Source organism: Oncorhynchus mykiss, chromosome 17 (assembly GCF_057628025.1).
Source record: "Oncorhynchus mykiss isolate SJ-2025 chromosome 17, ASM5762802v1, whole genome shotgun sequence".
Taxonomy (NCBI): domain Eukaryota; kingdom Metazoa; phylum Chordata; class Actinopteri; order Salmoniformes; family Salmonidae; genus Oncorhynchus; species Oncorhynchus mykiss.
This window is the reverse complement of record NC_143038.1, coordinates 21273676-21300052: the sequence shown is the minus strand read 5'-3', so window position 1 is coordinate 21300052 and position 26377 is coordinate 21273676. Positions and strand designations below refer to the sequence as shown.

The window sequence follows — 26377 nt, the reverse complement described above, 5'->3', positions numbered from 1 at the left end:
GAGCCACTTGTGTGGGTTGTAGACTCCGTCTCATGCTACCACTAGACTGAAAGCACCGCCAGCATTCAAAAGTGACCAAAACATCAGCCAGGAAGGATAGGAACTGAGAAGTGGTTTGTGGTCACCACATGCAGAACCACTCCTTTATTGGGGATGTCTTGCTAATTGCCTATAATTTCCACCTGTTGTCTATTCCACTTGCACAACAGCATGTGAAATTTATTGTCAATCAGTATTGCTTCCTAAGTGGACAGTTTGATTTCACAGAAGTGTGATTGACTTGGAGTTACATTGTGTTGTTTAAGTGTTCCCTTTATTTTTTGAGCAGTGTATTTACAACAGGAGTATAGCCAAACTGGCTGGCATGAAAATGAATGACACGAAAAGCGCCCTCCATTTGCTATTTAAGTGCATAGATGACATGTATTTTTTCCCGCTGCCCCTGTTTTGAGGTTTCCCTGTTACAGGTGCATGATAATGGTCCTATCTAAATCAAAACAAATATCACACATACAGTGGCTTGCGAAAGTATTCACCCCCCCACCCCCCCGGTCATTTTTCCTATTTTGTTACCTTACAACCTGGAATAAAAAATAAAAAAATTGTAGGGATTTGTATGATTTGATTTACACAACATTTATTTTTGTGGTACAAACAAGAAATAAGACAATAAACTTGAGCGTGCATAACTATTCATCCCCCCCAAAGTCAATACTTTGTAGAGCCACCTTTTACAGCAATTACAGCTGTAAAGTCTCTTGGAGTATGTCTCTATAAGCTTGGCACATCTAGCCACTGGGATTTTTGCCCATTCTTCAAGACAAAACTGCTCCAGCAATACCTCCTGGTATAGAGATCCTGGATGGCAGGAAGCTTGGCCCCAGTGATGTACTGGGCCGTTTGCACTACCCTCTGTAGAGCTTTTGCGGTCGGAGGCCGAGCAGTAGAATCTTTTGAGGATCTGAGGACCGATGCCAAATATTGTCTCCTGAGGGGGAATAGGTTTTGTCGTGCCCACTTCATGACTGTCATGGTGTGCTTGCACCATTTTAGTTTGTTGGTGATGTGGACACCAAGAAACTTGAAGCTCTCAACCTGCTTGTTTCTGGGATGATGGTGTTGATGTGAGCCATGACCAGCCTTTCAAAGCACTTCAGGCTACAGCCGTGAGTGTTATGGGTCGGTAGTCATTTAGACAGGTTACCTTAGTGTTCTTGGGCACAGGCACTATGGTGGTCTGCTTTAAACATGTTGGTATTACAGACTCGGACAGGGAGAGGTTGAAAATGTCAGTGAAGACACTTGCTAGTTGGTCAGCGCATGCTCACAGTACATGTCCTGGTAATCCGTCTGGCCCTGTGGCCTTGTGAATGTTGACCTGTCTAAAGGTCTTACTCACATCAGCTGTGTGATCACGCTCTCCGCAGTCTTCCGGAACAGCTGGTGCTGTCATGCCTGTTTCAGTGTTATTTGCCTCGACGCGAGCATAGAAGTAGTTTAGCTCGTCTGTTAGGCTCGTGTCACTGGGCAGCTCTCGGCTGTGCTTCCCTCTGTAGTCTGTAATGGTTTGCAGGCCCTGCCACATCCGACGGGCATCAGTGCCGGTGTAGTACGTCTCAGTGTTAGTCCTGTATTGATGCTTTGCCTGTTTAAAGGTTCATCGGAGGGCATAGCGGGATTTCTTATAAGCTCTTGGGTTAGAGTCCCGCTCCTTGAAAGTGGCAGCTCTAGCCTTTAGCTCAGTGCGGATGTTGCCTGTAATCCATGGCTTCTGGTTGGGGTAAGTACGTACGGTCACTGTGGGGACGACATCATCGATGCACTTATTGATGAAGCCAATGACCGATGTGGTGTCTCCTCAATGTCATTGGAGGAATCCCGGAACATATTCCAGTCTGTGCTAGCAAAACAGTCCTGTGGCTTAGCAGCTGCTTCATCTGACCACTTTTTTTATCGATCTAGTCACTGGTGCTTCCTGCTTTCATTTTTGCTTGTAAGCAGGAATCAGGAGGATGGAATTATGGTCAGATTTGACAAATGCAGGGCGAGGGAGAGCTTTGTATGCATATGTGTGTGGAGTATAGGTGGTACGGAGTTCTTTTTCCGCGTTATTTTGTTTTCAAATTATGTTAAATGAGCGAGGAAAAGGCCATTATTGAACATTGGGTGAGACATTGTTACTAATTTGTAAATATAGCCAGTTTGTTATTTAGAATGATTTATTTAGGTTTTTAGAGGGAGAGAATCCAAAACCTACAGGCATCTCATGGGTCTCCAAGTCGAGACAGGCACTGTTATTGAACCATTATCTGTAGCAACACAGCTTGCACTGTGATGCTGTGTCTTGGACCGTTGCACCACTCAGGCATTGTACAACGTGACCGGTCGGGAGTGGGCTACAATACTACAGTAAGAGCAGAATAATCCTAACAAAATATATATTTTTTAAACTTAGTGTAACAACCGTTTTAGTAAGTAATACTGAAGTCATGCACAATTATCAGTTTCTATTTAAATGCATATCGCCCATTCGTTGTCAGAGACACAGTAGGATACAAAAGCATAGTCAGTGCTCTAACTCCCCCTTGCGCTGGTCTGGAGCAATGAAGCTGTGACGCAGGGTACCGTACTAAACCACAAATTACGTCTAAGTCCCGCAGCATAATCACAAATATTTTAGTGGAGCAACCACTGTACATGCATGATTGCATTTGCAGTAACTTTTGAAAATGATGTTTTCCGTCAGTGGAACATTTGAGCTTTTAGCCTACTGCCATGTGCGCAATGCTGCAATTATAATTTGAAGAAATAGCCTAATAGTTTATCAACATTTTAAGCTAAACGTGCTGATCTGTTGCGTCAGCCACATTGCGTAAAAAAGGTATTTTGATGCAAGTGGTTGTATTCATTTTGGATCTATCGCATCCCACAACTGTCCCAGACTATGTTTGGAATATTTATTTCTCGCACAGAATAGAATAGGTTGACTTTTGTACTATGGGGGATAGTAGATTGACATAGGCAAGTGCTTTGCTGTTCATTAGGCCTACTCATCTTGTTGGCTGACTCGATCCCATGGTGGAGAGCCATGTGAGTGAGAGGTGATTCGGAGCACTCGGGGAGAAGGGCACAACGGCCACTGGTCACTTTTTTTAGGGTGCATTACGGCCTGATGTAGTGTGTACAGCCTGCGTAAAAAACAAAGCATAGCTCATACCTTTTCAAGCAACTTTTTTCAAAGATTCAGTCGCATCATGCAGCCTTACGATGTATTAAAAATCCAAACATATAGTCCAACAGTTGAAGAACAACTAAAGTTACATTAATAACTCTAAATTGAGTATATAGTAATAGCTTTTTATTTGTTAACCGCTCAACACAGAATAGCCGTATGTGCACAGAATATCCTTTCTATTTTATTCAGCTTTGTTCAATTGTATTCTTCATACTATAAAATAATGCCACGGAATTCTAACCAAATCGTGTCTGCTGAATGAACTGGTGTAGTCCACACCCATATGGCATTGCCAGTTCAGGACCTAACATAAGGACAACTCCGATTATGCTATTCTGTTCTTCTGAAATAGACTACATTTTCTTCATATCATGCTTCTTTAGACCGGTCTAAAATAAATAATGGATTTATTGTGAAGGTGTAGGCTATATTATATGGATGTATTAGACTTTAAAATGTAGATGTTCCAAAGGTCTGCATCAGTGGCTTGTAGGCTGTGTGGAAGCCAGGAGATGCTAAATGTATTTAATTGATCGTCAATTACTCTGAGACCGACGGTTATTTGCTTGACAATCACCGGTTTTGTGAATGGCGCCGACAATACAACCAACAGATGGTGGTCAGTGACCTGGCAGTGTGGAGCCGGAACAACAACCTCTCCCTCAACATCAATAAGACCAAGGAGCACGCTTCTACCACATCGACGGGACTGCAGTGGAGCAAGTCGAAAGCTTTAAGTTCCTCTGTCCAAATCGCTAAGAACTTAAAATGGCCCACTCGCACAGTCAACTCCCTCAGGAGGTTGAAAAGGTTTGCCATGGGCCCTCAAAGTTCTACAGCTGTACCATCTTGACTAGCTGCATCACTGCTTGGTATGGCAATAGCACTGCCCTCGATCGCATCACTGTGGCTGAGCTCCCTGCCATCCAGGACCTTTATATCAGGCAGTGTGGAAGGAAAGCCCAGAAAATCGTTAGACTCCAACCACCCAAGCCATAGACTGTTCTCTCTGCTTCCACACAGCAAGCGGTACCTGTGCATCAAGTCTGACAACAGGCTCCTGAACAGCTTTTTTATCCCCATGCCATAACATTGCTAAATAGCTAACAAAATGTATACATTGGCTATCTGAGTTGACCTTTTGTGTTTTAGTCTTATTTTTGCACTGTCTCCATGCACACTCACAGGTCCCTGCACACGACGCACACTAATACTCCAACATGCATACAAACATTCACTCCATAATTTGTTCACACACATAATATGCAGATACAATTATACTGACTCTACACACACCCACTGACATGCAATCATCATATACACTGCAACTACTGTTTATTTTATGAATATAAACACAACATGTAAAGTGTTGGTTTCGTAAGCTGAAATTAAAGATCTCAGAAATGTTCCACATGCACAAAAATATTATTCCTCTCCAATTTTTGGAACAAATTTGTTTACATTGCTGTTAGGGAGCATTCCCCTGACAGGTGTGGCATATCAAGAAGCTGATTAAACAGCACGATCATTACACAGGTGCATCTTGTGCTGGGGACAATAAAAGGCCACTCTAAAATGTGCAGTTTTGTCACACAACACAATGCCACAGATGACTCAAGTTTTGAGGGAGCGTGGAGTTGGCATGCTGACTGCAGGAAGGTCCACCAGAGCTGTTGCCAGAGAATTTTATGTTCATTTCTCTACCATATGCTGCCTCCAACATCGTTTAAAAGAATTTGGCAGTATTTCCAACCAGCCTCATAACCGCAGACCACATTTAACCATGCCAGCCCAGGACCTCCACATCTGGCTTCTTCACCTGCGGGATCATCTGAGACCAGCCACCTGGACAGCTGATGAAACTGTGGGTTTGCAAACTTAACAATTTTTACGCAAACTCCCAGAAACCGTCTCAGGGAAGCTCTTCTGCATGCTCATTGTCCTCACAAGGGTCTTGACCTGACTTGATCTTGTTCTTATTTTTTAGCTCGTGTATTTTTTGTTCCACCTTGTTTTATGTAGTATTACATTGTTATTGAATGTTGCATTGTTGAAGTTAGCGCTTGTAAGAAAGCTATTTCACTGTGCTTGTGCATGTGGCATTAGAACTTGAAACGCATTTAAAGTAAACATTCACCACTCAAAGTTTTCCAATATGTTTGTACTTCAAAAGTGGTCTGAGTCCATGAACCACGCCATCTGTTTAGATCCCACTATGTATAAGGAGAAAATCTGCAGGACTTCCATTTCCAGAGATTTTATTAAATAATGTACTGTGTCCTGTAGGAACTACTGGAGAAGTCCAGTGAGCTCCTATCCTTCATCATATTTGTCCCGGAGTGGCGAGATCCGCTGACCCCGGCCCTCAACCGCATGGAGACCAGCGCCTTCCTCCGCCATCATATGTCGGTGCCCGTCTTTGAGCACGAGTACCGCAGCGGCTCGCAGCACATCTGCAAGAAGTGAGTGTCCAACACCGTAGAGTCACTTCCATTGTTCTGACTAAGGTTGTCAAGATACCAGTATCGTGCTACTTAGAAGTATCATGGCAAGGAAACAAAATATGAAGCAGACTTAATTTCTTGATGAAAACCGTCCTTATGCTGGAAACAAAGTCTTGTGTTGTCACGTTTGTTTATTTTCCAACCTATAGCACACAGTATTTGACAAAGAACCAAATGGTGTTGTCTATGCCATGGAAAATCAAGTATAGTTGTATTGTGATACAAAAGCTGAAGAACATGCGCACATCCAGGTACTTTTGCAGGTGCTGGAATTGTAGGTGAATTTATACAAATAAAAAGGTAAATACTGCACACTGCTGGTCATGCGGCCACGTGATTTTATTATAACAACATTTCGACCTTCAGGTCTTCATCAGGCATCCATTTCCCAGTCGGGGGGAAGGTCCTAATATACAGTAGAAGTCGGAAGTTTACATACACTTAGGTTAGAGTCATTAAAACTCGTTTTTCAACCACTCCAAAAATGTCTTGTTTTAACAAACTATAGTTTAGTTCATCTACTTTATAGTTCATCTACTTTGTGCATGACACAAGTAATTTTTCCAACAATTGTTTACAGACAGATTATTTCACTTATAATTCACTGTATCACAATTCCAGTGGGTCAGAAGTTTACATTCTCTAAGTGCCTTTAAACAGCTTGTAAAATTCCAGAAAATTATGTAATGGCTTTAGAAGCTTCTGATAGGCTAATTGATATCATTTGACTCAGTTGGAGGTGTACCTGTGGATGTATTTCAAGGCCTACCTTCAAACTCGGTGCCTCTTTGCTTGACATCATGGGAAAATCCAAATAAATCAGCTAAGAACTCAGTAAAAAAATTGTAGACCTCCACAAGTCTGGTTCATCCTTGGGAGCAAATTCCAAACGCCTGAAGGTACCACGTTCATCTGTACAGACAATAGTATGCAAGTATAAACACCATGGGACCACGCAGCCGTCATACTGCTCAGGAAGGAGACGTGTTCTGTCTCCTAGAGATGAATGTACTTTGGTGTGAAAAGTGCAAATCAATCCAAGAACAACAGCAAAGGACCTTGTGAAGATGCTGGAGGAAACCGGTACAAAAGTATCTATATCCACAGTAAAACGAGACCTATATCGACATAACCTGAAAGGTCACTCAGCAAGGAAGAAGCCACTGGTCCAAAACCGCCATAAAAAAGCCAGACTATAGTTTTCAACTGCACATTTGGAGAAATGTCCTCTGGTCTGATGAAACAAAAATAGAACTGTTTGGCCATAATGATCGTTATGTTTGGTTGAAAAGGGTGAGGCTTGCAAACTGAAGAACAACATCCCAACCGTGATGCATGGGGGTGGAAGCATCATGTTGTGGGGGTGCTTTGCTGCAACAGGGACTGGTACACTTCACAAAATAGATGACACGAGGAAGGAAAATTGTGGATATATTGAAGCAACATCTCAAGACATCGGTCAGGAAGTTAAGACTTGGTCGCAAATGGGTCTTCCAAATGGACAATGACCCCAAGCATACTTCCACAGTTGTGGACAAAATGGCTTTAGGACAACAAAGTCAAGGTATTGGCAGGCTAACAGCCTGCTGCCTGGCCTGCACCCTATTTCATTGTGGAGCTAGAGGAGTTAGAGCCCTGTCTATGTTGGTAGATAAAATGAGAGCACCCCTCCAGCTAGGATGGAGTCCGTCACTCCTCAGCAGGTCAGGCTTGGTCCTGTTTGTGGGTGAGTCCCAGAAAGAGGGCCAATTATCTACAAATTCTATATTTTGGGAGGGGCAGAAAACAGTTTTCAACCAGCGATTGAGTTGTGAGACTCTGCTGTAGAGCTCATCACTCCCCCTAACTGGGAGGGGGCCAGAGACAATTACTTGATGCCGACACATCTTTCTAGCTGATTTACACGCAGAAGCTATGTTGCGCTTGGTGATCTCTGACTGTTTCATCCTAACATCGTTGGTGCCGACGTGGATAACAATATCTCTATAACGTAGTGTCCAAAGCATGGAGGCGCTACCAGGAGACAGGCCAGTACATCAGGAGACGTGGAGGATGCCGTAGGAGGGTAACAACCCAGCAGCAGGACCGCTACCTCCGCCTTTGTGCAAGGAGGAGCAGGAGGAGCACTGCCAGAGCCCTGCAAAATGACCTCTAGCAGGCCACAAATGTGCATGTGTCTGTTCAAACGGTCAGAAACAGACTCAATGAGGGTGGTATGAGGGCCTGACGTCCACAGGTGGGGGTTGTGCTTACAGCCCAACACCGTGCAGGACGTTTGGCATTTGCCAGAGAACACCAAGATTGGCAAATTTGTGACTCCAAATCCAGACCTCCATGGGTTGATAAATTTGATTTCCCTTGATCATTTTTGTGTGATTTTGTTGTCAGCACATTCAACTATGTAAAGAAAAAAGTATTTAATAAGAATATTTCATTCATTCAGATCTAGGATGTGTTATTTTAGTGTTCCCTTTATTTTTTTCAGCAGCGTATTTTTAAATCAACCAGATTTTTTGTCTCACCTGTCCGTATATTGCTGCAGTGCTCACTGATCCAGGTCTTAAGGATTCGACGGGTTTCCCCTATGTAACACAGACCGCGGGGACATTTCAACATGTAAAGAACATTGGTGGACATGCAGGTAATCAGGCCTTTGATCTTAAATCGTTGTCCTGTGCTGGGTAAATGAGTCACATTTTATACTTGGCACTGCCCAAGTACCCTTTCGAAAAGGACTCTCCCGGATGCACCCTGAATAGGACACTAGCATAGTTGCAGTCTAATTGCACTGTATGAAGGGAGTTTAAATGTCTTTCTCACTTCCTCTCTCAGGGAGGAGATGTACCACAAGGCAGTTCACGGCACGGTGATCATCTTCCTGCAAAATGACGCCGGCTTCACCAAGTGGGAGCCCACGCCGGAGCGCATCCAGGAGCTGCTGGCAGCCTATCAGGTCTCCCAGCGAACATTGGGCTCCCCAGTTCCCTCCTCCACCTCCTCTGCGCCCACTATGCCCTCCCCAGCCAGTGCGGGGTTGTCGGGCAACAAAGACTCTACTGCCGCCAAGACGGCACCTAAACGATCGACCAGTTTGGACACATCACCCGCTAGCCAGGAAAACAGCAGTAGTTCTTGTAGTCCTCTGGAAAATACTACACCACCTTCCGAGGCAGCCAGCCTTTAAAAGCAAGGGAGGGGACATGGGTGAGAGTAAGGTGCGTTTTGGGGATGGGGACCCTACAACTGGTGCTGAGAGAGTGTGGGGTGAGGATTTGGCCCTGGACTACTCGGGGGCTTGGGTAGCCTACAAAGGAGGGCCTCTCCCCTAAAATAGGTTTACTTTCTCTGCCTCGACTATTTAATATTAGTTCTACTAGGTTTTTATGATTCTGGTCATTATTTACTATAGTGTCTCTCGTTGCTTTTTATCAATGTAGCTAGTGGTAGCGGTTTACTAGGATTTATTTTTCCATCATTGTTGCTGTCATTGTCAGTAATTATTGGGTAATTCTATACCTTGTTCATTGGCCTTTTGCTGTAGAGTGCGTCCAAAATGGCACCCTGAGAATAGGGTGCCATTTGGGACATACATTGTGATCTGCTCCCGGACAGCAGGATTTGGTTGTCGGTTTTGACGTGTGGATTTGAAAAGTGGGTCCTTGGAAAATATTTTTGTTTTGTTTGTCCAAAATCCTCTCTATCCCTTAATAGGTACAGAAGGGAGGTGTGTCATTGGGTGATAAGGCAGCTATGTTTCTAACCCCCTTAAGCCTACAAATAATTTAGAGGCAATCATTGTACATAGGACAGCCATCAGTAAGTTAGAGCAGGGTTTCCCAAGCTAGGTTTTTTCCCTAGCAGTACACAGTGATTAAAATAACCAAAGCATGATGAGGAGTTGGATGTTTTAAATCAGCTGTGTAGTGCTAGGGGGAAAACTAAAATGGGCACCAAGGGGGGCCCCAGGATCGAGTTTGGGAAACCCTCAGGGTACTGAACGAGAGAGATTGAGGGCTTTGAAGACATTGCATTTCTTTGTGGACAATTTTTATGCAGGTCACACATACCACAGAGTAGTAGTTGCATATCGGCCAATACACCATTTCCATATCTGCAGTTAGAGGAGTTTTGTAAAAAGTAAATAAATACAAAAATCAATAAATGCAAATACAGGCCATTAATACATCTTACAATGGCAAAAATGTTGTAAACCATTGGTAAGCGTTGGCTCGAGCAACAGCTGAATTACTATGCCTTTCCCCCTGCGCTGTGTTTGTTGACCTGGCTTGTTGAGCAAAATACAGTACGTCCCTTTGCTTATAACCCTATCCACGTCTCTAAAATATGGTAAAGTACTAAATGTAATAATACCTGATGTAAATTATACCCTCGTTAAACATATTCTGTGATTGTGTTCAACCTGGTTGCGTTATTTTCACATTGTAGTGCGTGGTATGGCATGGAAACATAAAATAGTTATGTTGTTTTTAACCCCTCCAATCTCAATTTTTATATGTTTACACCAGTATGACATTAGAACGCATCACTGGGCAGCACAATGAATGTACATTTTTAAATGACAAAACAGAAGGTCTCAGTGCCATGTGGGACGCATCTATCGTCCCTATGTAGTGCACTACTTTTGACTAGGGCTTATAGGGTTCTGGTCAAAAGTAGTGCATTATATAGGGAATACGGTGCCATTAGGGATGCATGCAAAGCGATGACATTAGGGATGCAGCCAAATAGTCCTTCTGGAAGAACTCCATCAATCAGGCCTTTATGGTAGTGGCCAGACGAAAGCCAGCAAAAGACACAACAGACCGCTTGGAGTTGGCCAAAAGGCACTTAAAGACTGATCATAAGAAACAAGATTTGGTCTAAGGCACTGCATCTCAGAGAAGGAGGCGTCACTACAATCCCTGGTTTGATTCCAGGCTGAACCACATCTGGCCGTGATTGGGAGTCCCGTAGGGCGGCGCACAATTAGCCCAGCGTTGTCCGGGTTTGGCCGGGATGGGCTGTCATTGTAAATAAGAATGTGTTCTTAACTGACTTGCCTAGTTAAATTAATAAAAACGTCTAATTTGCAAAAACGTCTAAAAACCTGTTTTTGCATTTTGGTAGATTGATAAGGGGACCTGAAATCGAACCAGGGTCTGTAGTGATGCCTCATGCAGTGGAATAAGTGCAATAACTCAATCTGGCCTTATACTCCTAAACAACGCAATTTTTACACGTTGGCTAAGGGTAAAGTCAAATTTTAGTTTTAGGAACAGAAAACTGTATTGAGATTCAACGATGAGAAAATGTGCATAGTGTCGGCCAAAATCCGTCTCGCGCGATCTTCTCCCACTGCCGGCCACCGGGCTTCCTCTCATCTCCATATTTGGTGGTGAGTGGAAACGCCAAAGGGATGCTTCATATTTATATATCCGGGGAAACATCTGGCTCATTCTGTGATATAACTTTGGGGAAATAAAAACGTATACTGTCATGCTAGTAACTACAAGCCAGTATGCTGATAGCAGCGCGGAATAGTCAGTATATTCCAATGTTTGGTGATAGTCAAATTGATGCTGAAAGCCACTACAAAGATGGCGGCTGCAATGGTTCATAAGCTTTCGTCACACGGACACGCTTTTACGCGTGCGCTGAATACATTTTGGTACCTCCCGTACAATAGATGGCAGTCATATGTTCGTTTTGGTTTCTAGAAACAACATCGTCTGTCAAAGAACAATTGTGTGGTTAGAAAATGAGACTGTTGCTTTTGATTGCTGGAATATTCTGTAAAGTTACTCAAGGAAGTAATTTGACAGCACGCATTTAGAAAACCAAGTCTTATTTTGTACAAATATATATAAAATAACTATTCGCAATTTGACAATTGCCCACTTCTGCAAAAGCGTCGAGACGGAAAATAGTTTTCCTGGTCGCGAGCTACAGCGAGGATCTATTCAATCATCACATCCCAGACTGTTGTCTTCAAATTAATACTTGCTAAATGGGTGCTCATCGAAGTGAGGGACGGAGGGATTGGCTTCAACAAGATGCTGTTGAACAGCCGCCCATACAAACTATGGTGAGCGCTAAGCATCTACAAATTCCATAACATAATACTTTCTTACGAACTGTGAATGCTTACGAACTGTGATTACACAGTCATGTTACGATAAAGTGCACAACTGATAGTCCTTTTAAATAGTTTTGTATTTGTCAGTGAAAGTGGACAACTGTTAGTCCTTAAATTAGCATATCATCTGTCAATGACGGCTAGCTATCGCAGATTGACAGTTTGAGCTCATTCCTTAATTTTTGCGTGGAAGCGAGGCAATTGTGTTTTGCGATTGTCATTTCAACAGTCTATAGGCCGGGTGTACGCTATTCGTTTTTGACGTCCCAGACGAATTTTCATAATATGGGTGAAATACTATGAATTTGGGCTAGGATCAGTACATCGGGACTAGCGTAGTTTTGAGCGGGTCAAGGACGCACCAATGATGAGTGTTCCGTTCTCCAGACCCTTGTCGGATGTCCCGATAATTTTCTGACATTTCAGAAATGTTGGTCGTGCATGTTGTAGTATGTGCTACGAAGCGATTGGGAAAGGACTACTGTAGAATTAGGCAATGAGCATTCCGCATGTGAGACCAAAACAATGATGGCGAAGAGGAAGGCATCAACGTGGGTGGAGTTGTGGAGAGAACGCGGCTGCCTTCGCAATGTGCAAGTTCGTTTTACATGGCCCGGTGTCCCTTGTTTAGACCAATGGTTTAGACCATTTCATTGGTCCTTAAGTGAAATCTGTCCTCACTCGGTGCACCGGGCTATGCTAAACTAAATCCTTCAATATTGGCCTACATCTGCGTCCTGCCATGACATAAACCAAAAATATAATTTCATATTGTTTTTTTTCTTCATATTAAGTCTGCGTCTCTGCGTCTCCGTCTCTTTTTAAATATATATATTTATTTACAAAAAGTATACATCTGCACATAATGCAGCTCACTGTTTCAGTGTCGGCATATTTTTCCTTACGACAACCAACAAACTCAGGGCAGGAACAACGAGGGAATTAATAATCGTGTAACGTTAGCACCCACGTCCTGTGGTTGAGAATGGACGGAATGAAAGATTTGGATGAAGGAAATCAGAAAATGTGAGCACGTCAAAGTTAAGATTTTAAGTCGTGTAGTGTGTGCACAGCAAAAGTTTTGCAGTAGTTGTTGGTTATCAAATGTATTTATAAACTGGGCGTTCAAGCCCTGAATACTGATTGTCTGAAAGCTGTTGTATATTTAAGCAATAAGGCACAAGGGGGTGTGGCTGTTCTGAGGCACGACGTAAAGCGTGCCTTGTTGCTATTATAAACTGGTTACCAATGTAATTAGAGCAGTAAAAATAATGTTTTGTCATACCCCTTGGTATACAGTCTGATATACCACGGCTGTCAGCCAATCAGCATTCAGGGTTCGAACCACCCAGTTTATAATAGACTATATACCACGGGTATGACAAAACATTTGATTTTTTTTAATGCTCTAATTACATTGTAACCAGTTTATAATAGTGATAAGACACAACGGGGGTTTGTGGTATATTGACAGCTAAGGGCTGTTCTAATTAAGCAATAAGGCACCTCGGGGATATACCACAAACCCTTGAGGTGCCTTATTGCTTAATTAGAATTCAGTGTTTTGAATTATAACATAACTGAAGCCGGGCGCGCCAGTTGTCCTCTTTGACACCTCACTCAATTAAAATGTCTCTATTCTGGTGTTTTATTGCTGACTCTGTGCATCCTTTGCCTCTTCTTCCAGAATCCATGGAACATCATGATAAAACACAGACAGGTCCATCGCAGGGGCAGACGCTCACAGATGACCGTGAGGTAAGTTGACTGACTGTTAAAGGGATAGTTCACTCAAACACATCTGAGTATTTTGTTAATTAGTCCACTTTTAATAGTAATACAATACCAAGTATTGTACATGTCAGCAGTCAAGTTTAAGATATAGCATTTTTAGTACAGAGCTGATTTGTTTTTCCAGACAGATTTTCCAAAATATGTAATATAGCTTATCTATTCACTATCATTGTTCATCTAGCTACACAGATCCTGTTATATCCATGGACCTCCTCCGAACGGTTCTGCAGCCCAGCTTCAACGAGGACATTATGGGAGTCTTCAGAAAATACATGAAGGTAAGTCTGCTGGATATATTTTCTTCCAAATTCCTTGCATTTTAAATGGCAATTATCCCATTGCTATGTGAATATCTCCACACAGTGCATACTCCCAGGACATACATTTGTTTACTCATAACTTCAACTATTGTAATACTCTCGAGGGATTTAATCAAATTTGAAATCCTTACTCAACACAGCTTACAAATTGAACATGCTTTTTATTAGGCATTTTTCATAGTACCTTTTCATATGATTTAATGAGAGCACGGAATGGTTTTACACCCCAAACAAATCTGAAATGTAAACAAATTGTCACTACTTTGCCTTTGATATGCTCATACGTTGGCATTTATTTGTCTCTGAAATGTGACTACTTTCTTCTGTTGAGAGCAGTCTTCGTAGTTTGACTTTCTTTACCGCAGTTCTTTGAGAAAGCAGCCAGCAATGTCAAGGAGAACGTTGGAGATGACGTGCAGACCGACCAGCTGATCCGAGAAGCCTGCAGAAACTGCCTAGAAAATGTAAGAAATCAGCTAAATGTATTTAAGAAGTATCTCTGTGTAGATTGTGTTTAACACAGAGACATCTATGAGTAATGTTCATTTCTTGTCCCTTGTCAGGCCAAACAGATCTTCTCAGATGGGGAGAAAGCGGCAGTGGCAAGACCAGGGCCTGATCTTCCATTCAAGGTCAAGGAAGATTTTAAATGAGTCTGGAGAACGATGGCTTTTTCTCCATCCATCTTTCCTCGATTCCTCACCTCAAAGTGCATTAGAGGAGAAGGACTGAGGGGAGGGCCTTGAAACTTCTCCTCCAATATGGTTGAAAGGAGGCGAGGAGACAATATGCGAGATATTGCAGAAGGACTTATCTAGATGGAGCCCAAATCTCATATAAATGAAGTTGTTTTAATGTGAACATGATACACTGATTCACGCTTCCAAACAGTTATGTTGTTATTTGAAAGTGAGGATGCTGGCTGGAAGTATGAATGAGTGATTTACTCATTGCATTAGTCTTATTGCTCCAAAATCATAAATGGAGTTCTTGGAAGGAAAGTAGAGAGAACGCTGTCACTTTCATCTCAGCAACAATGTCTATTTTCTTACAGCGGGAGAAACTGGAGGATGAGTCCAGCCAGAGGGCCAGCCCTGTTCCCAAAAAGGTAAACTAGTCTGCCCTTGTTGAAATAAACTTTTAGACTTCATTAAAAAAAAAAAAAAACATACCCAAAACCCAGAGTAACTGACAATATGGAAATTATTTTTTTTACAGCGGAAAGGACGCCCAACCGCTCCTGTCGGTTCTTACGACAAACCTGTTACATATAGCAATGTGTGAGTATGTGCTCCTGTTCGACAAGACATGATTTCACCTTGCTGCCAGTGAAGTTGTTTTCTTTATCAAAACCTATGCAAAATACAAGTTAAAGCACTGATTCATGAATGCTCATACTCAAATTCACATAATAGTGATGGTAATTTTGTGTTTTTATTTAACCTTTATTTAACTAGGCAAGTCAGGTAAGACAAATTCTTATTTACAATGACGGCCTAGGAACAGTGGGTTAACTACCTTGTTCAAGGGCAGAACGGCAGATTTTTACCTTGTCAGCATGGGGATTTAACCTTTCGGTTACTGACCATATGCGCTAACCTCTAGGCTACCTGTCGCCCTGGATCTCAGCAATGTAAATCTAGCTTAAAATGAATATTCAAACATTTATGCTGTAAAATGCCATGATTCATATGCACGTTCACCCAGTGTTTTCCTCCCTCTGTAGGCCCAAGCCCAAGACATTGGAGTCCGTAAAGCGTGAGGGACCAAAGGTGAGTTTATTGCATTTATTAATTACGTGATAATGGCTAAATACAATAGTCATCGATCGATTACCGTGAAACTATAACTATTTTCCCTCGTGCATTCTAATATTGCAAAAGCACTGTCCTTTTTGGATAACATTAAGATGAAAAGTATGTAGTTTGTTTGCATTATGTCCCATGGATTTGAGTATAATTCATTTTCTCTATACAATACGTTTTATATTCTACAGTGGGACCCTTCCAGACTGAATGAAGGAAGCACATTTGTTCTTGGGTCCAGGGCAAACAAGTAAGTGGAAATTAAGGGGAGTATTAACAATGTTCAATTGACTCACAAAAAAATAGAAAGATGATGACATTGAGTTACATGGAGTGTGGGCCAATGTCCAACTGTATATTTGCCTGCATTGTTTCTAATGAATATCCAAATCCCTGCTTATCTGTAGGGCTTTAGGAATGGGTGGCACCAGAGGAAGGATTTACATCAAACATGCTGAACTCTTCAAGGTAAATCTCTCTCTCTCGTGATGTACATTTGGTTGTATATCAAACATACAGATCTGGCTCCAAATCTAACCTACTGCATGATCCCAAATGTATTTTGGGACAAAATAAGAGCAATGAAAGAAGCATCAACTAAAATATTTTCCAGACTGTTTATTTATAGTACATTCAGAGAACATGACATATTTAAAAATGTTATGATAAATATGTTCTCTGTCTAGAATCAACATCTATGTATATTGGCAGGATCCTCCTTTTTTATTTTTATTTTTACAATAAATGTACTAAGGGATCCTATTATAGATCTCCTATGGTATATAACTCAGAAACCACCCTTTGGACATCTGGGCAGTGGTCCTAATCAAATGAAAAACGGCCATCCAGCAAGCCAAGGTCTACTATCTCTCTTGCTTGATGGGTTATGTAGTTGGACCATGATTTGGTATTGGTCAGAAGAAAGGTGTTCTCTTCTTCATAAGCACACTACATTGCACTTCATAAGCACACTACCATGCAACAGCAGCGGCCTGTTGCATAGTAGAGTCCTCCGGGATCCATAGGATGGCTGTGCATTGAACAGAAACTTTTACTGACCTCAACAGTTACGTTATCCTCCTTGCTGCTTTCATTGGTCAATGCATCAGAAATGGATTCAGTGGAACAGAAGCCCTGGCTTATAGAATGAGTTTGTTCCACTAAGGTGGACTCAACATCTACAACAGTCTCCCCCTCAAAGGGAGTGTTTGCCAAGTCTTTCTCATCCCTTAAGGAGTCATGGACTTTCTGGGGCAGAGTCTTGAGTAGTTGTTGATCACAACTGGTTTATAAAACTCTTCAAATTCAAGATTAAATGTAAAATAACATCACTGATCGGGGTTGTCCACATTAATGCGTTTCAGAATGTGCCCCATTCCCTTGTAAATCAGGATAATCTGGGATTCATCAAAGCATCATTTGTTGTTGTATTTGGACAGTCACAAAATGTTATAGAGGTTGAGTAAAAAACTATTTAGCTTAAATTTGTTGTTGTAGTGAAAACTAAGTTATCAGGAAAGTAAGAAGACAGTTCTTGCTTAGTTTTACGAATAATAACTGATGTCCTTGGATATGGCAACAGGTTGTTTACTTCAGTTACAGGTATTTCAATACAGTTTAGTAATAGATAAGTCTTTGGTGCAAGATTCAAGTGACACGTTTTTTTTTTGCTCTGACTATGCACACACACTGGTCTCTACCCAAACACTCACACATATTTACAATGACACCACAGCACACATTACATACACCCACTCATCTATACTGAAACCACACAGTTTTTAACACTTGCCACATACGCTGCTGCTACAGCTCATTCTATTATCTATCCTGTTGCGTAGTCACCCTACTCTACACCATACTCACACTACATAGCTACCTAATTACCTCGTACCCCTTTACATCAGCACGTCACAAAGTGCTGATACAGAAACCCAGCCTAAAACCTCAAAGTGCAAGCAATGGAGATGTAGAAGCATGGTGGCTAGGAAAAACTCACTAGAAAGGTAGGAACCTAGGAAGAAACCTAGAGGAAGCAGGCTCTGAGGGGGTGGTCAGTCCTCTTCTGGCTGTGCCGGGTGGACATTATAACAGTACATGGCCAAGATGTTCTTAGATGACCAGCAGGGTCAAATAATAATTACAATGGTTATAGAGGGTGCAATAGGGTCGACAGGTAGCCTAGTGGTTAGAGCGTTGGACTAGTAACCGAAAGGTTGTACGATCGAATCCCCGAGCTGACATGGTACAAATCTGTCCTTCTGCCCCTGAACAAGGCAGTTAACCCACTGTTCCTAGGCCGTCATTGAAAATAAATGTGTTCTTAACTTGCCTAGTTAAATAAAGGTAAAATAAAAACAGGTCAGCACCTTAGGAGTAAATGTCAGATCTCTTTTCATAGCTGAGCATTCAGAGGTCAAGACTGCGGGAGTAGAGGGAGAGGCTGGGTTGAAACAGCAGGTCTGGGATAAGGTAGCATGTCCAGTGAACAGGTCAGGGTTCCATAGCCGCAGGCAGAACAGCAGAAACTGGATCAGCAGCACGAGCAGGTGGGACAGCCAGGCCAGATAGTCCTGAGGCATGGCCCTAGGGCTCAGGTCTTTCGAGAGGGGAGAAAGTAAGAGAGATGTGGGAGAATTTTAGGGAGCATACTTAAGATCACACAGGACACCAGATAAGACGGGAGAATTGCACCAGGTAGGACAGACTGACCATAGCCCCCCGGCACATAGACTAAACTCAGCAAAAAAAGAAATGTCCTCTCACTGTCAATTGTGTTTATTTTCAGCAAACTTAACGTGTAAATATTTGTATGAGCGTATGATTCAACAACTGAGACCTAAACTGAACAAGTTCCACAGACATGTGACTAACAGAGATGGAATAATGTGTCCCTGAACAAAGGGGGGGATCGAAAGTAACAGTCAGTATCTGGTATGGCCACCAGCTGCGTTAAGTACTGCAGTGCATGTCCTCCTCATGGACTGCGACATATGCCAGTTCTTGCTGTGAGATGTTACGCCACTCTTCCACCAAGGCACCTGCAAGTTCCCAGACATTTCTGGGGGGAATGGCCCTAGCCCTCAACCTCTGAACCAACAGGTCCCAGACGTGCTCAATGGGATTGAGATCCGGGCTCTTTGCTAGCCAAGGCAGAACACTGACATTCCTGTCTTGCAGGAAATCACACACAGAACAAGCAGTATGGCTGGTGGCGTTGTCATGCTGGAGGGTCATGTCAAGATTGAAACGTCGCTTTTTCACTGTTGCTCCAAGCAGAGGAAACTGCAATTCTGAAATTACATCAAAAAGCGTGAAGACTTCTGCCTGAAGCCCATACACGCAGCAGCGTACATGTTGGACCCCAAGTATGCTGGCAGTAGCATCCTGTCTGGTGCAGAGATCAACAAGGCCTATGGTGTCATCACTCCCGTATCTCGCCACCTTGGCCAGGATGAGGGCAAGGTTCTTGGCAGTCTGGCAAAGTACACTTCCAAGCAAGGGCTTTGGGATGGAGATGCAATATGGCAGTCGTGCCAACATATCTCATCAGCCACCTGGTGAAAGGTACTTCTTTCCCCTGTTGCCTCCATCCTCCTCCAAATCCCACCAACATCAGCCGCCTCGGAGCGCAACTGGTCCTTGTTTGGGAACACACACATCAAAGCACGCAACAGACTGACCAATACAAGGTTTGAAAAATTGGTGGCCATCCAAGCAAATTTGAGGCTTTTTGAGGCTGACAACGAGCCATCCTCAACAAGGTTGGAAAGTGACAGTGAAAATGAGGCCTCAGTCTGATGTTCAAGAGGTGGCCATTGAGGAGGTCCAGGGAGAAGACATGGAAGCCTGAGAGGATGACAACCAAAGCTTCATTTTCTAGACTATCATTTTACAGATGTATGTTGAAAACATTTTTGGGAGATGTGATGGATCATTGGTGATTATTCAATATTCTCGTTTTTTTGTTGTTCACTGAAATCATCCAATGTGAAAAGTCAACTCATTTAATTAAAGTTACATTTGTAACTAAATTATTTTTTTATTTCTATTGGAAGGATTTAATAATTTACAATTGTCTACTTCTGATAAGGTAAAATGTGTGTTTGTTTCCATATGATATGGTAAATATATCCAATGCAAAAACAATCTAAATTTTATATGGTATTAATTTTCAAATATTCCCACGGAAATGTTCAACCTCTGAATATTCCCCAAAATGTGCAACCCTACATGAGACAGGGGAGGTCAGGGGACACTGTGGCCCTGTTCAACGATACCCCCAGACAGGGCCAACTAGGCGGGATATAACCCCATCCACTTTTCCAAAGCACAGCCCCCACACCACCAGAGGGATATCAACAAACCACCAACTTACTACCCTGAGACAAGGCGGAGTATAGCCCACGAGGATCTCCCCCACCGCACAAGCCCGAGAGGATGCAAAACCAGACAGAAAAATCACGTCAAGTCGAGTATAGCGAAAAGCCTGGCACAACGTGATGCACCCCTCCTAGGGTCGGCATGGGAGAGCACTGGCAAGCCAGTGACTCAACCCCCGTCATAGGGTTCGAGAATGAGAGTGGAGAGCGGGGAGCCGGCCAGGCAGAGACCGCAAGGGTGGTTCGTCACTACAGTGCCTTGCCGTTCACATTCGCACCCTTGGGCCAGACTACACTCAATCATAGGACCTACTGAAGAGATTAGTCTTTAGTAAAGATTGAGACCGAGTCTGAGTCTCACATGGATCGGCAGACCGTTCCATAAAAATTGAGCTCTATAGGCGAAAGCCCTGCCTCCAGCTGTTTGCGTATACATTTTGCTGTTTGCTTATACAGCCATGCAATCTCCATAGACAAACATTGGCAGTAGACTGGCCTTACTGAAGAGTTCAGTGACTTTCAATGTGGCACCGTCATAGGATGCCACCTTTCCAACAAGCCAGCTGGTCAAATTTATTCCCTGCTAGAGCTGGCCCGGTCTAATGTAATTGCTGTTATTGTGAAGTGGAAACGTCTTGGAGCAACAACGGCTCAGCCGTGAAGTGGTAGGCCTCACAGAACGGGACTGCAGAGTGCTGAAGCGTGTAAAAATCGTCTGTCCTTGGTTGCAACACTCACTACCGAGTTCCAAACTGCCTCTGGAAGCAACATCAGCACAATAACTGCTTGTCAGAGCTTCATGCCAAGTTTCGGCTGGAGTGGTGTAAAGCTTGCCGCTATTGGACTCTGGAGCAGTGGAAACATGTTCTCTGTAATGATGAATCACGCTTCACCGTCTGGCAGTCCGACGGATGAATCTGGGTTTGGCGGATGCCAGGAGAGCTCTACCTGACCGACTGTGTAGTGCCAACTGTAAAGTTTGGTGGAGGATAAATAATGGTCTGGGGCGATTTTTCATGGTTCGAGGTTGGCCCCTTAGTTCCAGTGAAGGGAAATCTTAACAGCATACAATGACATAACAGCATACAATTACATTCTAGATGATTCTGTGCTTCCAACTTTGTGGCAATCGTTTGAAGGTCCTTTACTGTTTCAGCATGATAAGGATAGTGCACAAAGCGAGGTCCATACAGAATTTTGGGGGGGAAATCGGTGTGGAAGAACTTGACTGGCCTGCACAGAGCCCAGACCTCAACCCCATCAAACAACTTTGGGATAAATTGGAACGACCAGCAGAATGTCTATGATCTATGTCATCATAGAAAGTAATCAACATTCTAATCATGCCTCAACATTCTATTGCTATGATCTCAACCTCGCTCTCGTCCTTTATGCCTATCTTTAGTACTAACAAAAATGTCCACCTATTAGAACCTCCTATAAAAATGACCCTGGCCTCAAGGTTTTGTGACGCTGACATGAATTGACCAAGTGGATGACCTCTTGATTCATGTGTACATTGGGAGCTAAAAAACTGAATTGCAGTAGCACATACAATAACATCTAAAAGTCAAAGATATGGAACAGGAATGGCCATGTGCGATGACAGTTGCATCACTGCTCTGTTATGCTAACCAACCTGTGAGTGAGACAACCAGTATCCCCTACCCATAAACCATCACAAAGCTTACATAAAGTAATAATACTGTGTGTTTTTTTCAGTATGCGGCTGATGCTCAGGACAAACACTGGTTGGCAGAGAGACAGCATATGAGAGCCACAGGTGGAAAGATGGTAAGAGCTCTGTACAAAAACTCTAACCTGGTTGCAGATATCTTTGTGCTTTAGCCAAACTCCTCTGTCATGTTCTTTGTCATGCAAAGTTGGCTGAAGGACAACTTTGTGGACTACCCTACCAAATTCACATCCAAATGTGAGTTATACACTGTGTGTACAAACCATTAAGGACCTGCTCTTTCTATGACACACTGACCAGGTCAATCCAGGTGAAGGCTATTATCCCTTGTTGACGTCACCAGTTAAATCTACTACAATCGGTGTAAGATGAAGGGGAGGAGACGGGTTAAAGAAGGATTTTTAAGCTTTGATACATGGATTGTGTATGTGTGTCATTGAGGGTGAATGGGCAAGACCAGCGGTTCCCAAACTAGAGGTCGCGACCCTTTTTGAAAATGATTCAACTCTAAAAGATCCATTTCAACCAGAGTGATCATAGGAAAAGGCCGCAGTTGACCATTGCACTTGAATCATTCCTGCGCTATGAAACCACACACTATTGCAGAGACTTTGACATTACCGGCTGCAATTGATATGGTGAAAACAATGTGTAGGGAGGCACAGAAACTCACATTAATTCCTTTGTCAGATAACACTGTTAATCAAAGAATTTATGCTATTGCTAACAATCAAGAGGAAACTGAATTAACGACTCAAACTCCCCAGCTTAAGCTCTCCAAATGCACGTTAGCTGTGAGGGCTGAGATGCCCATGCATTGACTTTTGTTCGCTATACATGTTGGGGAATTCTTTTCACAAAGTCATATTGTTCTTTTTCGCGATTCCCGAGCATGAAATGGCACAGGGGATGTTCAGTGTGGCTATATTGACCAAAACCTGGTTCTATGGGACTGAATGGTGGGCTTTTGCACAAATGGGGCTATTATGGCAGGTTGGCAGGCAGTCCTCTGCAATCTAGTTATGAATGTGTCTCCCTTTGCCAAATACACCGAGAGCAACTGATGGCAAAAGAGCTGAGCACAGAACTCTGCGATATACTGCAGCAGGTAACTTCGATTGTAAGCTACATCAAACCACATACACTGCGTGAATGCCTGTTCACAAAACCACATGGAGATATGGGATCAGAGCATGACAATGTTCTGTTTCACCCCGAGGCTTGGTGGTTATCGAGGGGGAGCGTTGGAAAGATGTTTCACATTGAGAGAGGAACTGTTATCATTCACAATGGATGTGTCGTGGAAATTCTTACACAGGGACACTCAAAGTCAAACTTAAATGTATCATCCTTTATTTGTCAGCGTGCTGGAGAGGTTCTAACCAACTCAATGCACCATAGTACATATGTCTATCAGGAGCTCTGCCTGGGCAGCCCCAGCAGTTGTCTTGTATACAGAAAAGTTACATTTGTATGATTTAGCATAATTCATGAATCATTACCATTTTGTTTTATTCGTGTGACAGACCAATATCTCACAATGCTTCTTCTCTCTAAGCTGAGACATTGAAACTGAGATTTATTTTGTTCTTTCTCAAAACAAGGTCTGGGCGTACTGCCAAATTGCAGCTACTGATAGTGAGGATTTTTACAGTCAGCCACTTGCATGAACACAGAAATTGGTTTATAGAACAGCACATGAATAGAACACAGAACTGTGTTAATAAGAAAAGCACAAACAAAAGTTAATTACAGATGTTAAAATACATTTTTTAAAACAGACTTGGTTGACTTTCTGTATAATGAAAGAATGTCTCATTGACTATAAGACATACAGGTATTTGGGAAACTCAACAAACTTAATGCAAGCAATCTACATATGTGACCAAATCAGTGGATTCAAAGGAAATCATTATTATTGGAGAAAGGGAACTATGCCACCTTCCCTTGGCTGTGCATGTTTCTAACAGAAAACAGCATCAGTAAGGGTCCCACTCGAGTAATGACTGCTCACCTCCAATGCTTGGAAGAGCAATTTGGGATTTGGGACCTACTTCCAGGATATGGTAGTAGGTGCACTGGTTTGAGTGTGTCAAGAACTGCAACACTGCTGGGTTTATAGTAATTTAGTATGTTAAGATGCTTTTCTGTGCTGGAATGATGTGGGCGTATACACAACCGAATGCTGTGGACGTATACAGGTCATTACAAATATGAATATGAGCAGACTGCTGGTTGGCCCAATCATCCTCCTCTAGACCGCTGATTGGCCAGCTCATTCTCCTCAGGAGTATGACATCATTCTCTATGAGGAAATGGCAAGCATTTTTTTTAAACGGTCTGTGAGATACAAGTTTGAAGTGGGGTTATTTAAGTTTTTATATATATATATATATATATATATAATATATATATATATATATATATTTTTTTTTCATTCATTGGCTGCATGAGTATAGCGTGAATTAACAACATTATTTGGGTATGTGTTAACAGAATATGAACATTTAAAAGTGAGATTTTCACAGAACAGTTATTTTAAGCTTCACTGTTCTGCTTTGTAAGCACTAGCTTCAAACAATATTTTTACTTATTGAAAAGTTATTTGTTGTTTAGATTTGTATGATTCTCTACAGTGTTGCTTATTTAGTCACAAACTGAAATGAGGTGAACATGAGCGTATATAGCAACCAGGTAATGGCGGAGCGATTTCTACATATTGTAAGTTTAAAAACAAGTTTGATTTGCTAAATGTATTAACAAATGTAAGCTAATCTGAACATTTTATGATTTTATAGGCCTATCTCCTTATTGAAGAGGACGTCCAGGACCTTTCTCTGAGTGACGATTACAAGTAAGGAAAACATTTTGTTGGTCCCCATGTTATCCAGTAAGTGTCAATCTGTCATTGAACTGAGTATCTCCGATGGCTATTCATTTCTTAAACCAGGCACACCTCACCTGGTCGCCCCAGATGAGTTGGCCATAGCCTACAGCTCAAACAGGCTAAATCAAGCCCAATGGGTGTTACACTGGTGTCATGATGAGATTATGATTCTGTTGTGTATTGTTTATTTGATATTTTTTCCAGAGATTGCCCCGACCTAAAAATGACCCCAATTGAATTAAAGCCTTTTACTGTTCCTGGGTGGATGATTGAGAAGATGCAGAAAGCCATGGAGGTCCAGAGTTCGGGGAAGGAATAAAATTGTACTTTGTGTGCAGGGAAGGAATAAAATCCTATTTTGTGTCGCTATGGCACCATATTCCCCATATAGTGCACAACATTTGACCAGAGCAATATACTGTAGGTCATGGTCAAAAGTAGTGCACAACATAGGGAATAGGGTGCCATTTGGGATCCAGGTCTAGAAAACCACAGAACAGAAAGAATTCCTGTCATATCAAATCACGAGAGACTGGACAAGAGTGCCAATGTATTTTCTGCCTGTGTAGCTTTGGATGCAGTGTCATTGTATACAACTACTGAACAGTGTTCTTTGATAAAGAAATGTGCCCCTTTTTCTATTTCTATCCTTACTGTACTGTAACGTTAAAAGGGGCTCTATGGCAGGCTATGGCCCCTTGGTAATAGAACGGTTCTTGGGGGTGAGGGTGTATTCCCCCCCATAATGAATATATAAGGAGTTTCCATTGTTCTTGTACAGTGATGTTGTTTTCCCATTTACTAGACTGTATTCTCAATTTTATACAATGTCTTTTGCTTTTGTTTGTCATTTGCTGTGATTTTATTTTTTACTACAAACTTTCAAGAGCAGAATGTATTTAATTTTGTCTTTTCGGATTAGTTGACTATGATTTAAAAAGGATATGGGTGCTTGATCAATTTGTTAGTCATTTCTATGCAAAATAAATGTTTTAATGACTACAGCTATTTTTTGTTTAGTGTTTGTCATGGCATAAACCATGTCCTTTTTATCTATCAAAAACGTGAATCAACCATCACGTAATATACAGTTGAAGTCGAAAGTTTAGCTTAGCCAAATGCATTTAAACTTTTTCACAATTCCTGACATTAAATCCTAGTAAAAATTCCCTGTCTTAGGTCAGTTAGGATCACCACTTGATTTTAAGAACGTGAAATGTCAGAATAATAGAGAATGATTTATTTCAGCTTTCATTTCTTTCATCACATTCCCGGTGGGTCAAACGTTTACATACACTAAATTAGTTTTTGGTAGCATTGCCTTTAAATGGTTTAACTTGGGTCAAACGTTTCAGGTAGCCTTCCACAAGCTTCCCACAATGAGTTGGGTGAATTTTAGCCCATTCCTCCTGACAGCTGGTGTAAGGGTGTCAGGTTTGTAGGCCTCCTTGCTAGCACACTCTTTTTCAGTTCTGCCCACAAATGTTCTATAGGATTGAGGTCAGGGCTTTGTGATGGCCACTCCAATACCTTGACTTTGTTGTCCTTGAGCCATTTTGCCACAACTTTGGATGTATACTTGGGGTCATTTGTTAATTTGGAAGACCCATTTGCGACC

General features: G+C 42.2%; 2 protein-coding genes and 1 long non-coding RNA gene across 6 annotated transcripts in view; 2 read left to right on the top strand and 1 right to left on the bottom strand.

Moving 5' to 3' along the window:
• Window positions 1–10230, top strand: part of LOC110493889 (mRNA (2'-O-methyladenosine-N(6)-)-methyltransferase) — a 50192-nt gene extending 39962 nt beyond the window's left edge. For 2 of the 3 annotated variants that reach the window (XM_090205041.1, XM_036949873.2), the window contains 2 exons: window positions 5522–5697; window positions 8572–10230. In XM_090205041.1, the coding sequence (XP_090061167.1) occupies window positions 5522–5697; window positions 8572–8923 (528 nt within the window). In that variant the 3' untranslated portion in view covers window positions 8924–10230. Of the gene's footprint in view, window positions 1–5521; window positions 5698–8281; window positions 8381–8571 lie in introns of all 3 variants that reach the window. The other variant, XR_016487809.1, reaches the window with a different exon arrangement.
• LOC149975859 (uncharacterized) overlaps window positions 1–26377 on the bottom strand; it is a 944026-nt gene that overhangs the window by 772149 nt on the left and 145500 nt on the right. The gene's annotated exons all lie outside the window — the stretch shown is intronic.
• On the top strand, window positions 11119–25763 carry LOC118940425 (deoxynucleotidyltransferase terminal-interacting protein 1). Of its 2 annotated transcripts, none has more exons than XM_090205044.1 (13): window positions 11119–11824; window positions 13563–13633; window positions 13851–13947; window positions 14355–14453; window positions 14553–14621; window positions 15044–15097; window positions 15208–15269; window positions 15716–15761; window positions 15986–16044; window positions 16202–16262; window positions 21899–21970; window positions 24671–24726; window positions 24964–25763. In XM_090205044.1, the coding sequence occupies exons 1-13, from the start codon at window positions 11747–11749 to the stop codon at window positions 25076–25078; spliced, it is 939 nt and encodes a 312-aa protein (XP_090061170.1). In that variant the 5' UTR covers window positions 11119–11746; the 3' UTR covers window positions 25079–25763. The 2 variants fall into 2 exon arrangements, with proteins under 2 accessions (XP_090061170.1, XP_090061171.1); XM_090205045.1 differs by having other exon boundaries at window positions 11455–12901.

Excerpts from the sequence above, each read along its gene's own strand:
- LOC118940425 (XM_090205044.1), top strand. The coding sequence starts at position 11,747 with ATGGGTGCTCATCGAAGTGAGGGACGGAGGGATTGGCTTCAACAAGAT. Across the intron at positions 14,622-15,043 it reads GGCCTGATCTTCCATTCAAG|CGGGAGAAACTGGAGGATGA; the intron begins GTCAAGGAAGAT and ends ATTTTCTTACAG. Across the intron at positions 24,727-24,963 it reads TCTCTGAGTGACGATTACAA|AGATTGCCCCGACCTAAAAA; the intron begins GTAAGGAAAACA and ends TATTTTTTCCAG.